General features: G+C 40.9%; 1 protein-coding gene across 1 annotated transcript; it reads left to right on the forward strand.

Annotated features, from left to right (window-relative positions):
* Positions 1-10,790: 10,790 nt before the first annotated feature.
* Positions 10,791-13,368, forward strand: LOC147818635 (uncharacterized). Its single transcript, XM_087176212.1, has 3 exons — positions 10,791-10,915; positions 11,099-12,975; positions 13,154-13,368. The coding sequence occupies exons 1-3, from the start codon at positions 10,791-10,793 to the stop codon at positions 13,333-13,335; spliced, it is 2,184 nt and encodes a 727-aa protein (XP_087032338.1). The 3' UTR covers positions 13,336-13,368.
* The last annotated feature ends 332 nt before the right edge of the window (positions 13,369-13,700 follow it).

Here is a 13,700-nt window from a genome sequence, read left to right on the forward strand (position 1 = left end):
ATATTAATGAGATGATAAATCACAGTGTAATTTGCTAGTTTACTTGCTAATGCTACCGCTGAATGCCTAGGAAGAAAAGTGTTGAAGAAATCTTTTAATGCGCCCGTTTAGTTTTCACCGGCATCCGCACATGTGAGTAATAACGCGTGCAACATCCCAACTGATCTCAGAACAGTAGAAGCTGAGTCAAAGACAGTTTGGCAAGCACACTTCTGCTTTAGCTAATCACCAGTCAAGGATCCCAAGATTATCCACATTGCGCAACATCCAAAAAAAGCCTTTGTCGATGGGACACAGCCACGCCCATGAAAATGACGCAACCTATATATACGGCGGCTGGTCGTTAGCGTCCAGGGACAATAGCCTGCTGTGGCCATAAGGGGGCAGTAAATTGGTATCATTGTAACTGATGTCTGTTTTTAGCTGTAACTGGCGAAGCTCTGCGTGCCTTGTTTGCCCTGACAACTGGCATCACTTAAAAGTTTTCCCTGCCTCACAACAGCCTCGAGGCTTTTTCATGCTTGAATTCTTCAAAATGTCAGCGTTCTTGGAAATATTGAGTGGAAACTATTGAGTGTTCAGAGGAGAGAGAGAGAGAGAGAAAGAAAGAGAGTTTCTTAGGAAATGCAGCTTACAGTGAAATTAGCCGTTGGTGATGTGTTCATCTGATATTGTATCGGACTCCTTTCTGTCTAGCCTGGTGTGCCAGTTATTTATCAGTGAATTATAAATTCTGCATAGGAAGTGGACTGAGCCCAGTTATGAGACTGTGCAGTGTTTACAAATGAGGAATTATAAATGTAGATTTATAATTCTGCTCCAGGGCATCTGCTCTTATCCAAACTCCGACTCCACGTCTTAAAGCAATATTCAGTCGTATTACAGCCACCAGCCATAACTCTAACTCTTCACACAGAGTTGTATTACAAACTTTCGTCTCCCCTTGAGTTGAACACGTAAAAACTAAAATTAAAAATCTGCTTCGTCAGGAAGGATGTGGTTTCTTCAGATTTCGTTGAGAGTCACTAAACTAACACGCAATTATCAGGTTCTAATTAAAGGTTCAAACCCAACTCAGTGCGTACCTGGCATCACCTTTTTTGTTTTTGTTTGTTTGTTTGTTTTATTCATATAGTAGTGTGTTACTCATGGTGAGAAGCTTATAGAGAAAAAAGTGTTTTCCGCACCTTTTTAAATAGTTAAAAACATATTACTCCAGATTGTCTGATAGTATCGGTTTGCTGATATATAATGTTGAAGTGAATTTGGCACCAGGTTTAGGTGTCAGTCTGCAATAATTCAAAGGCAAGAGCTTCTTTCTGAACAAGTCATTTCACACTGTCTTGAACATTTGTGTTGAACAGATGTACAGGACAGGAAGGTTGTTGTCTCAGTAGACCAGACTGCAATGCAACCTTAGCTTATACGTGTCGGGGAAAGTGTGAAATACAGAACGCAGAAATGTCTCAGCACATCATTTCTCTTTCTGCTTCCTCAGAATAATCTGCTGCTGCTGCGGCGCTAAGCAACTGCATGCTGCACAGTCTCTCCAGAGGATCTTAAAGGTCATTCTCTGACATGAGGGTGAGCTTTAACTTAAGGGAGAGGAAGGGAGCCGTGGTCAGAGGGCAGCTGAAAATGTAAATTAGAAAAACGGGGAAACTCCTGGAAGTCTGTTTTTTTTTTTCTATTTTAAAAAGCTCAGAAGATAAAAATCAACCTTGTGTGTATGAACATGTTGATGAATGTTTGTTTGGACAGTAAGAGCAGGAACAAAAGGCCTCCTGTGGTAAATGAAACCAATCCACCAGGGTTTCTGTGGCAAGCAGCAAAACAGGAAACAGTCACAAATGAGCATGATATCTGAATTTCCTCCTCCTCCTTTCTCTGCCACTTTCTTAAGTTTAATTTGGCCTCTCTTTGCTTTGACCCTTTTATCGGTATCATGTGAATTTTGGTCGATGCCATTTCATTTTCTTATTATAGGTTATAGTCATCCGTCCACATTTTGCCACTGGGACTTGCTGAACTTATCTCAGTGCAGCTTAAAAATTTTTTTTTTTCCCTCGCTGGTTTTTATATTTTAAATTTGGACAATTAAATTGAACCTTGACTCATCTCCATTAGTGCAGCAAGACGGGGTGGGGGATGCACGCACACAAAGTCGACACATGGAAATTGTACTGTATTCTTATGTGAAGGCTGAGGCAGTTTGAATTCAGTTGTTTCTGTTCAGTTCAGTTTTATTTGTGCAGCACCATTATAACATAACATTAACTTTACAGAGTACGGTCAAGACCTTACAATATTATAGAGAGAAAGCTGACAGTTATCACCATTATTGAGGACTTGGTGACAGTGGAGAGGAAGAAAATGCCTTTTTTACGGCGAGAGACCACCAGACTGGTTGTTAAAATGATAATAATGATATTTATAGGTATAATAAAAATAAAATTGATGATTATGATGATGATGATGATGACCATTGAGCAGCAGTAGAAGATCTCAATCCTGCAGCTCTAGAGTCAGAGATACCTGCAGAATGAGGACAAAGAGGAGAAGCACAAACTACAGGAGAGAGAAAACACAAAGTTAATGACATGCAGTAGAGTGATATAAATGCATGGAGAGAGAGAGAGAGAGAGAGAGATAGAGAGAGAGATAGAGAGAGAGACAGTAAGTGCTCAGTGCAACATGGGAGCAGCCTTGGCCTATAGCAGCATAACTAAGGGCTGGTTCAGGACTCACCTGAGCCTGTCAGTACTCATGCTGCAGCATTTTGGTTCAACTGGAGGCGTTTCACTCAGTTGTTGGGACATCCTGATGATAAGAAATGATTGGTCCAGTCTACAGGTGAGAATGCATGGACTAGTCTTTCAGCCTCCTTTTAAAACAGGATGATTCTAATTTGCACACTATTGCACAGGTGGAAGAAGGATGTCCTAGAGACTTGTTTTATGTGTGAGGCACCTAACGTTTGTTTTTATGGTAAATAATTAACTTATTTTACATTAAAATGTTCATAGTTTAGCTTTGAAGGAGCTCTTTGTAAGTTTTGCTATTGCTACATAACCAATGTTAGCATTAACAGCTGTTTTACTTACCGGTCTAGGAGAAACGTTGTGAGTTCAGCATCGAACGTCATTCCTTTACTCGGCCAGAGCTGTCTCTAGTGGTGAAAAGCATCCTTCCTGTTTTGTTTCCATTTCTATCACTTCTTTTCTTGTACTGAAGTTAACATGCTAACCAGCTAGCTCCTGTTTCATCGCTTTCCGATACCGAGTCACCTTAGCGTCCAGTCTTACCTGAAGAAGTAGCGCTGCTCAGAGAACGTGTTATAACCTCTTGTATTGTAAACGCAAACATGGCTGAAGCTCTTGCCAAGACTTGTAAGTAAACCGCTGTGAATGCTAACATTACGTAGCAATAGCAAAACTTACAATGATCTCCTTTAAACATCCACTCAAAAGATGAAAAATAGCAGCAGATTAAACATAAATACTACAGCTGACTATTTACTACAGCTAGCTGATTAACACAGTAAAGAGCAAGATATTTCCCTCAGGAGCTGGTTGAAATCAAAAACAGAGATAGATAGATAGATGCTTTATTTATTTATATGTGAAAAGAGAGGGAATACTAGGCTCACGAACGACTCTAAATGAAAGATAATGTCTTGTTTTGTTTTTGTTTTTTCTGTTGCTTTTTGAAAGTTTGTGGAATCACCATATCATCAACTAAATACTTTCCCCTGAAAACCAAGATGGTATCAGCATAGTATCTTTTAGCGGCTCAACTCAACATGTCATTATCACTGCACATCTCATCCACCACAGTCAGGAAAACCCCAGCATATTGATGCTTGCGCTAAACTATTGCACTTTCATCTAAAATCACCGTCGTTACTTCAGAATGGTGACGACAAATCCCAGACAAGCAGAAGACATAATTGGACATGGGATAATTGCACTGCCACAGAAAGGGCATCGGGCTCAGCCTCCATGAAACTCTATAATGGAGGCACAACAGGTGTTCAGTTTCCCGCCTCGTGGAGAGGGTCTATTATGATAGTGAGTGTGAAAGCTTAGTGAGGGCAGACTTTAATCTGTCCAGAGGATGATTATTTAAATGATTTTAGTGTAAACAGATCCACCTTACATGCTGTCTCAAAAATAAAACATAATCACACAATTTGCCTCTGAAAATAATATAAAACAATAATCATTACTTTTTTTTATTTTTTGTACATTAAAAACCAAGGTAGAGCTTTTAGTGCTGATCACATTAATCTTAAAGAGAAATCAGATCAGCTTTTGTTGGAGCTGATAATGTGTCCTCTTTCTCTGCACCCTTCTGGCTCCATGTTATTTTATATCCCCAGCATATCTTGGAGTATATCTTTAGAAAACACGGTATGTCCTTCCAATGTTATGCAGACGACACCCAGCTTTACCTCCTGCTTAAACCTTGTGATCCGTGCAGCGTTAACTCCCTCCTGAATCACACTGATGATGTAAAAATCCTAGGTGGAGCTTCCTTCAGATAAACCAGAATATAACCTAAGTCGTAAAATGAAAATCATTCCTGTTTGTTAAACATTTGGAGAATGTAGGTCATGCTTTTATTTCCTCTCACCTCGATTCTTGCAGCTCTCTCCGGTTCAAGACTCCACACTGGTACCAAGAAGAGAGACCATATCTCCCCCTGTGATCTTCCCTGTACGGCCCTCTGTCCACTGCTTACCATAGAAGTGTCCAAAGTCGATTGAGGATTTTCCATTGTTGGAACTGTGGACTATTACATTTTCTCCTTCCGGTGTTATCTTTAAAACCTTTCCAAAGACCCAGCTGTTTTCTTTGGCGTTTTAACACTCACCATGAAGACATGACTGTTTCTTTTACTTTATTTGTTTTCTGCGCATTGCTGCTGTGTTCCACTCATACAGTATGTCTCATCCAAAAAACTAATAACTAATCCAGATTTTAGAGTCTTTAGAAGTCATCCTCTGGGAACCATGAATATATAGCAAATTAGGACGAAGGGTTTTGAGACGTTTTGTCACGGACCACAACTCCAGGTTTGTGATAAGTGAAATTAATTAATTTATCCCTTCAGTATATTCCTTCTGTTTACTTGTAAAAGCCCCCTGTCTATAAGATACATGTCTAAATGTGTGTTAAAAGTAGAATGTCTGTTAGCTCATGTGTTAAGCTCATTCACAGTCGTAGAATCTCACACAAACACACACGCCTTTTTTTATTTCATACAGTACGCCTTCACCCAAAGGCCATTTTTCAGACTGTTTCAGTGTGTGTGTGTGTGTGTGTGTGTGTGTGTGTGTGTGTGTGTGTGGCCCTGTCCACCCTTTTCACTGAGACATGAGCAGATTCCTCTGACTCACACTCTTGAAATTGTTGTATTTTCATGTTGCTCTCAGTGCAGACGTAATGGGGCTAATAGGGCAGAATTTTTTATTTTCCACAGTTAATAAGAGTTGAAATTTATATCATGTAAACATCCAATTCAATTTATTTTCATTCACCATGCCTCAAGCGCTGTGCATCAACTAAGCTTGTTAATGTTCACAAATCCTCTGATGTGTTTTCCTCTTTTAACACACAGCAGCAGAAACAGCAGCTTCATTCAATTTCTTCAGAAAAACTGTGATGCAGCCACTGGCAAAGGAACTGTTACCATATTACTAACATATATTTGTTTTGTACTGTTCAGCTCAATTCTTATTGTTAAAGTGCAACAGGCTATAATTTACTGACTGGATTAGGACCGGGCGATATGACTTTAAATCAATACCACAATTATTTCAAACTTACGATTAATGAATACTTTGGTGCTTATCCGTCTCTCTTTATTTGAGCCATGCACTCTGCATATTCGGAAATGTGATTGTGTTCCAAGTGATTAAACAAAGTGTTGGAGTTAACTTTAATAGTTATCCATCACTGCCCAATCAGGAGGCGAGGCAGGTGTCTGCATCATGGTTTCCAAAAGTCTCAGCCTCCTCTAGTTGCACGTGGTTGCACGTGAGGTGGTATTTTGTCAAGGGGACAGTTCATGAACGTACATATTGGGGAAAGCATTAACCAAATGAACCGACATGAGCAAGATTAAGTCGGTGAGAGGCTCTAAATATTAGTTTTGATGCTAATGCTTGACCAGATTTTTCCCAGTGAAATGTACTTTCATTAGATTAGATTAGATTAGATTAGATTAACTTTATTAATCCCACAATTGGGAAATTCACTGCTGAGCCAAAGAGCATTACCTGCAAGGCTAGGCTAACAGGCTAACATCAGCATCCCTTTAGTAACTCAAAATTGCCCTATTCCTCATAGAAAATTAATGGGGGTTGTATTTGAATTAGTTGAGTAAATTAAAATTGGATTACAACACACAGAAAGGGGGTGTGGCTTTGTTCTCTGCTCAGGACGCCATTACACCACTATATCTTTACATAGAAAATAGTTGTTTGCTGTTATATTATTGTTTAAAATCTCATATGTAGCTTTAATATTTCTTTTATACGTGTCAGTGTTTAATGAGTTTAGCTGCTGAAGTGTAAACGGTGTTTGCTAGCTAATGTTAGCTAAACTGTGATACAGAAACATCCTGACTCATCTGGCTCCGCCCCTCCCCATTTCCCTTTGTCTCAGCTGTGATTCCCTCCCTTTTGTTTCTTGTTTGTTCCCAGGTTGTCTCAGTCCCTGTCCGTGTGTTTGTGTGTGTGTGTGTGTGTGTGTGTGTGTGTGTGTGTGTGTGTGTGTGTGTGTGTTTTCTGGGCGGACTATCCAGTTCCCTCCTGTTGCCAACTCACTAATCACCCTCTGCAGAGACCCTGGATCATCCTTCCACTCCTCGCCAGATCGTTCAGTCGGCCTTGTGATGCTAACACACGGCCTGCTCAAGTTACAAGTTGTTCCTCGTGTTTGTTTCTTGTCTCATGATAACCCAGTGCTTTACCTGTGTTCCAGGTCTCCTTCCACTGAGGCTCCAGTGTGTGTTCGCCTTCCCGAGCTCCTTCGTTGTTTACCCGTTCTGCTGAATCTTCCACCTGCTCTGCCCGCCATGCTCCTGGTTCTGTTCCACAGACTCGCCTGCTCAGCCCTCACCCTCCTTTTGCACCCCCCGTCCACCTGAGCACCTATAGCTGCCGTTTCACATGCCTGTCGCTGCATGTGTTTCCTGTCCACCTCTGACATGTCCGCACACCACATGGATCAAACAGCAGCCTCATGTGTCCCAGACAAAGAGCAGGACCTCACAGATTACAATCAAGACTGCCAACCCTGACACAACCCCAGCAGTGTTTCAGGCCACAGCACATCAGTGCAAACCAATCATCAGGCTCCCGCTGTGCGCCTCGTCTCGGGATTGAATTATCAGCCTTTTCAGCTCCACTGACGTTCCCAGAAACTCAGCAGGCCGTTCGCTCATCTTTTTTCTAATGCCCATTTTTTAGCACTTACTACACTTTAATGCGTTTATAAGGCACATTGCATGCTGATTCAAGGCAAATTAAACTATTAATTGTTCAAGTTCTCACCAACCAGCCTAACTTGAGAACTGCCAGTCCCATCGCAAACAAAGATTTCACACACACTTGCATCTGGTTTTGGTCATTTTGCATTTGTTTTTGGTCATTTTGAATATAAATGTATTAGATCACATTTGGCTGACAGATGCCCATTGATCCACTGATGACGATCAGGGAGTCTCTGCTTTTAAATGAACAACCGACGCCACAGAATCACAACTCAGACACTCTGACGAGAGTGAACTGGTAAAATGCGGTGAGCTTCATGGCTGAAGAGAATCTGCACACTAAATTCACATCGATGTTTTATTAGTGACGTTTCTACCAACAGGTCTTCCTCAGACTCAGTATTTGCGTGATGTGTTCGGGGACTCTTTGTTTCGTATTTCATGACTTGTCTGTCCACAGCACTTACCCTGCTGTTGTCTGGCGGATGTGCACACGACCTTTTACAATCTTGAAAAGTGACATGAAATGAAATGTGACATTTTGGAAAAAATGGCATGAAGTTACTGGGGAAAATACCTCCACTTTAGAAAAAGGGCATTTTTCTATTATGAAGGAAAGGTGATGTTCTGTTCAGTACAGGTAGGTTTCCTTGAGAGCTAATTCAAACTATTTAAGAGGCTTTTGTTAAGGCTGCAGAAACAGACAAAAGATTAGATTCTGTGTTGTTATTTTTCCCCTCCTCTTTAGCCTGGATGAATGGAGGACAGCTTCAACTAGTTATTTTCTGTAACCAGAGAATTTATTATTTTTAACCTTGAAAGCAACCTCTCCTCTTCAACGTAGGCGACAGTTGTAAAAGACTGGAGCAGCATCTGGCAGCACGCAGGAGATAGAGCTCCAGTAGGAGTGAATGAGTCGACCAATATCTATTAGCAGAAAAATGATTGGTGTGTTTTCACTGTAGAAATATCGCTGCAGCCTAAAATGCAGCATCAATCAATAGCTTTTAGGGAAAATACCCAGAACTTATTTATTTTAAGATATTTATTGAAAGAACAGATGTAGTGCTTGACCCTGAGTCCTGCACATTTTTAAGTATAGATTATTGTCTGTTGTGTTGCGATGGATCCTCCTTTAAATTGAGTTTAGATTTTTCTTTTTAACATATTTTGGACAATTTTATCCATTCTCACTCATTCTTCCATGTTTCTATAATATAATATCTATATAATATATATATCTAATAATAATTTGGACACTTAATCATGGGACACAACATGCACCAAATCTGATGAAACTCCTCTGTATCTGAGAAAGAGATGACATTCAGGTTTTTAATTATCAGGCTCCTCTGGTTTTAACTTCTAAATTAATCACTTAACAACAGAGGAAGACATACTCAGATCCTTTAATCAAGCAAAGTAATAATATCCCACCATTAAATGTCACAAACACACATACATTATTATCAGCAAAATGTGAAGAAGAATCAAAAGTACAAGTATTCAGTGTGCAGAGAGCTTGTATCAGTGTTATATTATCATAAAGTGTATTTTAGGCTATTTTATATATTATGTATAACAGATACATGTATTGCATCGTGTATTAATAGATGGTTTAATCTGTAATAATACATCATATTTCATAACCCCTCATATGTTACTCCACAACATGTATATTGTCAGATAAATATGTGTATATACACGTATACATAGTACATGTACAGTACTGTAATGTTATGATATTGATGTGACGCGCGCACGTTCCAGAACTCCGTCGCAGTGACGTCACATCGAAGTCAAACGGCGCTCAACTGTTGACTGGCTCCGCGTTCTAAGACTTTCCACAAAACAGACTGAACGCGGCGGGAACTTGAGAGGAAAAACCCGAAGCGACCAGACCATCGTTTCTATAAAAGACAACAAGGTAAGCTAGCTGGTCAGTTACTGGTGAAATGAGTGTGTGGGTCGGTGTTATGTTTACTGAAGTCTTGTTATGAAGCGAAAAGGATGGGACAAGGTGGTACAAGCACACAGGTGGTTTCAGGTATTTCAGGTATTGAGCTGAGCTGGTTTTTGGGAAGGACAGCTGAACATTATCATGTAGTTTGGTTTTTTTTACAGTATGTAATTCCCAGTTTTGCTTCACCTACTTTCAACCTGAACAGAAGTCTTATCAGCCTGAATAATTTCAAACATCTGCACTGGTGTGGTGGCCTGCTAGTGTCACGTGCTTTGGTATTACATGCTGTCCAGCCATTACTAATAATAATCTTACCATCTTCATTTGATTAAATAATTTTATGAGCAACAACCATTGCTATTAGGGTTATATAAAATATTAATATAATTTATTTATAGTAGTGCTTATTTATATTTTAGATTTCGTACTACAGGTTAACTGTACACATTTGATGAACCCTTTCAGTCTAGTTAGCGTAGTGACAGTATATGAGTTTCTCCTTTTAGCTCTGTTTAGGTCTCCAGGAACTTTGAGTTTTGTAGTTGTCAGGCTGAAAACAGGCAGTGGGTGGAAATGAGGGCGAGGAGATTGAACAAAAGCAGTGAAGTGGTGTGTCGTAAAAACTAAAACATGAGCTGAAAGACACTAAAACACTCCTCAGACCTCTCTCTCAGACTCAACAATTTAACGCAGCCTTAAAGGTGCTAAACTCAATATTCTTACATTAACAATGGCTCAGATGACTGCTGTTAAATGTGGAAGGAGTCCCTCGTAATGACTCGTAATGTTTTGGTTTAACTTTATTGTTTTAGTTTACCCTCACCGCTATCATAGCATTGTTTTTAGCCACAGCAGGCTAACAAATCCACTGTACACTACCTGCCCAGCATCAAACGGTAGACAGGAAAAAGTTCATATCTAGCTGGTGAACATTATGGAGCATTAAGCAGCTAAAGACTCTCAGGAGTTGGTGGAGATCTAAACAGGTCTTACAAATTGTGACACCAAAAAGAGCACTCATGTTGATCTGTGTCTGCTGTTTTCCATATTAACATAATGAGGTGTTAATATGTCAGTGTTGTGTTTTACAGCTTGTTGCGCTGCCTAATCTCACCTAATGCATGTATTAGCATATTGGATCACTTCTATCAAACTCTACTTTCTTTAAAGAGGTGTCCTTAGTGTCACACGCAGTTCGACACATCATCGTGCACATCTGTGTTGTGTAATCTATTGCAGTGCCTTTATTATTATAATGGCACATCTGCAAAGATTAAAATGTTCCGGTTGGATTTCTGTCTTTCAGATTGAATTGAGGAACATCACCATGACAGAACAACCAGGGTGTTCCACTGCATCGATGCAGACACCTTTGCATATTGACCTGCCACCTGTTGATCAAGACAACGTCTCATTTATTATCAGTAAATGTCTGATACAGCTACCAATACAGTAAGTACTGCAGCTTAAAATACAGTGTTTACACGGTATATAAAGTCATGGCTATAATATTACAACAGTGACAGTGTGGTAGTTAGAGACATTTGAGATAAAGAATCGGTGTGTACAAATTGCTTTACATTACATAACATAAGTTGTGCTGAGATTTCGGACTGTTTATGTGTTTTCTTACAGGCAGTGGGACTTCCTGTATTCCGGCCTTCTCACCTATGATGTGGTTACTGGGCTGGCCTTCTCTTGCATGGATATTATCCAGACTTTTGCAGAGGCCATCTTGGACTGTGCGATACCGAAGGCCTACAGATACATGAGAACCAATGAGGCCTTTTATTCAACCATCGTGACTGAGGACCAGATCCACGCCTACCTGGAGGATTCTGTTGGACAAGCGCTGACTAAATGTATGAAGATCGATGTGCAGAATTTAGTATCTACCAAGTCGTTCACAGAGTTACTTGTGAGACACATCACAAGGACAGTGAACTCAGTCCTGACTTTGTCCACTTCTGCTCCCATCCTGGAGTCCAGAATACCAGTGTTGTTTGTCAGTGGCTGTGTGACTTCCATTAGAGACCTTACAGACATGGCTTTCCAAATGGCCGTCATACTGATGGCAGCCATCGATGCTCAGAAGCCACCTGAAGAGCTGACTGGAGCTCAGTTGAGCACGACCACATTGCCTGAACCCGGCATGGAAGTGGAGCCCCCCATACTCTTTTCGAATTTCAACCATGACTTAGTGAAACAGCTGAGGAATTACATCATTCACATGGTCAAAGTCCTAAAAGGTGGAGTTCAAAAGCCACTTTGTGAAATTAACTTCAGCAACTATCAAGAAGTCTATATCAGAGTTGGCGTGAACACACGAATTTTGACTATGGAAAACAGTGAAACACATGGACAGGAAGCTTCCATGCCTTCCTGCGGTGGTTGGGACGCCATACCAGGCGTTGTACCTTACAGCGATGAACCCAAGTCCCATCCTAAGAGCCCTCCCTTTTTTTCAGCTCCTGTAATTAGCATAACAGGCTGTTTCAATCAAATAGATCCCATGAAGGAGTTAGACATTATCAAGAAGATAGCTGATGAACTGGTACAAGAGTTTTTGGAGGAACAGCAGGGGGCAGAAGAGACATACGACCTTCAAAAAGCCGCCTCTGATGGGCTGGAGGATGTCGACAAAGTTAAGATGAGAGAATTCACAGACAGAATCTTCAATGTGATAATGAGCGGAGTTGACTACCAGATTCCGTTAGTGCCAGCCAGAACACGCGTGTGCGACAGTGTGACCTATAGACAGCTGAGGAGATCCGACATCGGCGCCCCGGGCGCTGTTGCTCGTATCCTTTACATGAAGACAGAAGAGGTTGTCGCTCGTTGTGTTTCGCAGGTTCTCCTGTGGTCAGCGCTAAAATCAAAGAGGTCTGGACATTTCTTTCCGGGTCCTAGTTTACAGGACTTGTTATTCCAGCCTGACTTACTTCTTACAATAGATGCAATAGGAGAGCATGTAGCAGTGCCATTGAGAATTAGTTCTCAAGCCTCGGATGACACGTATGATTTAGTCAGTGAGTCCCAGGCCTCGACGCACTCAGACATGCTGTTAAGGTGTACTGTGATGACTTGGCTGATTCAGCATATGCTTACTAAGAAAGGGATTGAAATCACTGAAATAGTGAGCGAGGCTATAAAGAAAGCATGTGAGCACATTTCAAACGAGGCTCTCGAAGCCTCCCTGTTGAATAAAAACTGTGAGGACATCACAGAGACTCTCTTTGCCGACCTCCTGCTGGAGTTTGGTTCTGTAAGCGAGATGCGCAGGGCCACGGCAGCAGGGGATCCCAGCTTTGAAGAGGCTATTGTGAGCACGCTGAGGAAACAGCTAGGAATTCCAATATTGGCATCGCCTCATGAAAATGCAGCAAAAAAAACGACCTGTGGTTTCATCAAGAAATTCAAAAGACTGTGCTGCAAGAAAACGTCCAAGAAGACCAGCGAGACCACCGCCGTCATCGATCTAACCTCCGACCAGGACGACTATGAGCTTCCTGGTAAATACTTCATCTTTTTCTAAACAAGTGTCAATCTGAGAGCCCCGCTTTGCAAATATCAACATTTCATTACTAAATCCATTTTTTATTGCAGTTATATTGATCATGCAGTGAATCAATAATATAGCTGAATAATTACAGGTCCCGAGAAGAAATTAATGTATATATTCATTTGTTTTCCACACACGCAAAGACGATGATTCTCTGAGGGAAGAAACGCAGCGATGCTGGTGTCCATGCATGTGCAGAATACCTGCCTTCATCAGAAAGACGTGCTCGTCCCAAAAGAGGACGTTCTCCTCTATTACCAGCGCAATGGGCAGACCCTTCATCACTTGCTTCTGCCCAGAGAGCGAGTAAAGCCCCAGCATTCATGTGTGGTGTGAAGATCTGATCCACAACAGGTAAGTTATGAGGAACTCTCTAGATTTCTAAAAACCAGGGTTTGTTAAAAATCTTCCCACTTTTCTTTTTGTCTTTGTTGCCTTTATCGCTTATTCATGATGCAGAGCTCAGGACAAGACACTGAAAAGCAGAACGGGAATTGTTAAAATCTTCCTCCCCTATCCTTTCTGCAGACCAACGACAGAAGAGGAGTCCCAGCCCTATTTGAAAAGAAGCCACTTATTATATTTTTCTCAGTGAAAGTGAAATGCAAAAATTATCATTCCAACTGAAATCGTGACTCACATTGCAAGTGCAATATCTGCCAAAAATAATTGGAA

Source organism: Seriola lalandi, unplaced genomic scaffold (assembly GCF_002814215.2).
Source record: "Seriola lalandi dorsalis isolate HSWRI2012SDOR001 ecotype SW California unplaced genomic scaffold, Sedor1 jcf7180002054544, whole genome shotgun sequence".
NCBI lineage: Eukaryota > Metazoa > Chordata > Actinopteri > Carangiformes > Carangidae > Seriola > Seriola lalandi.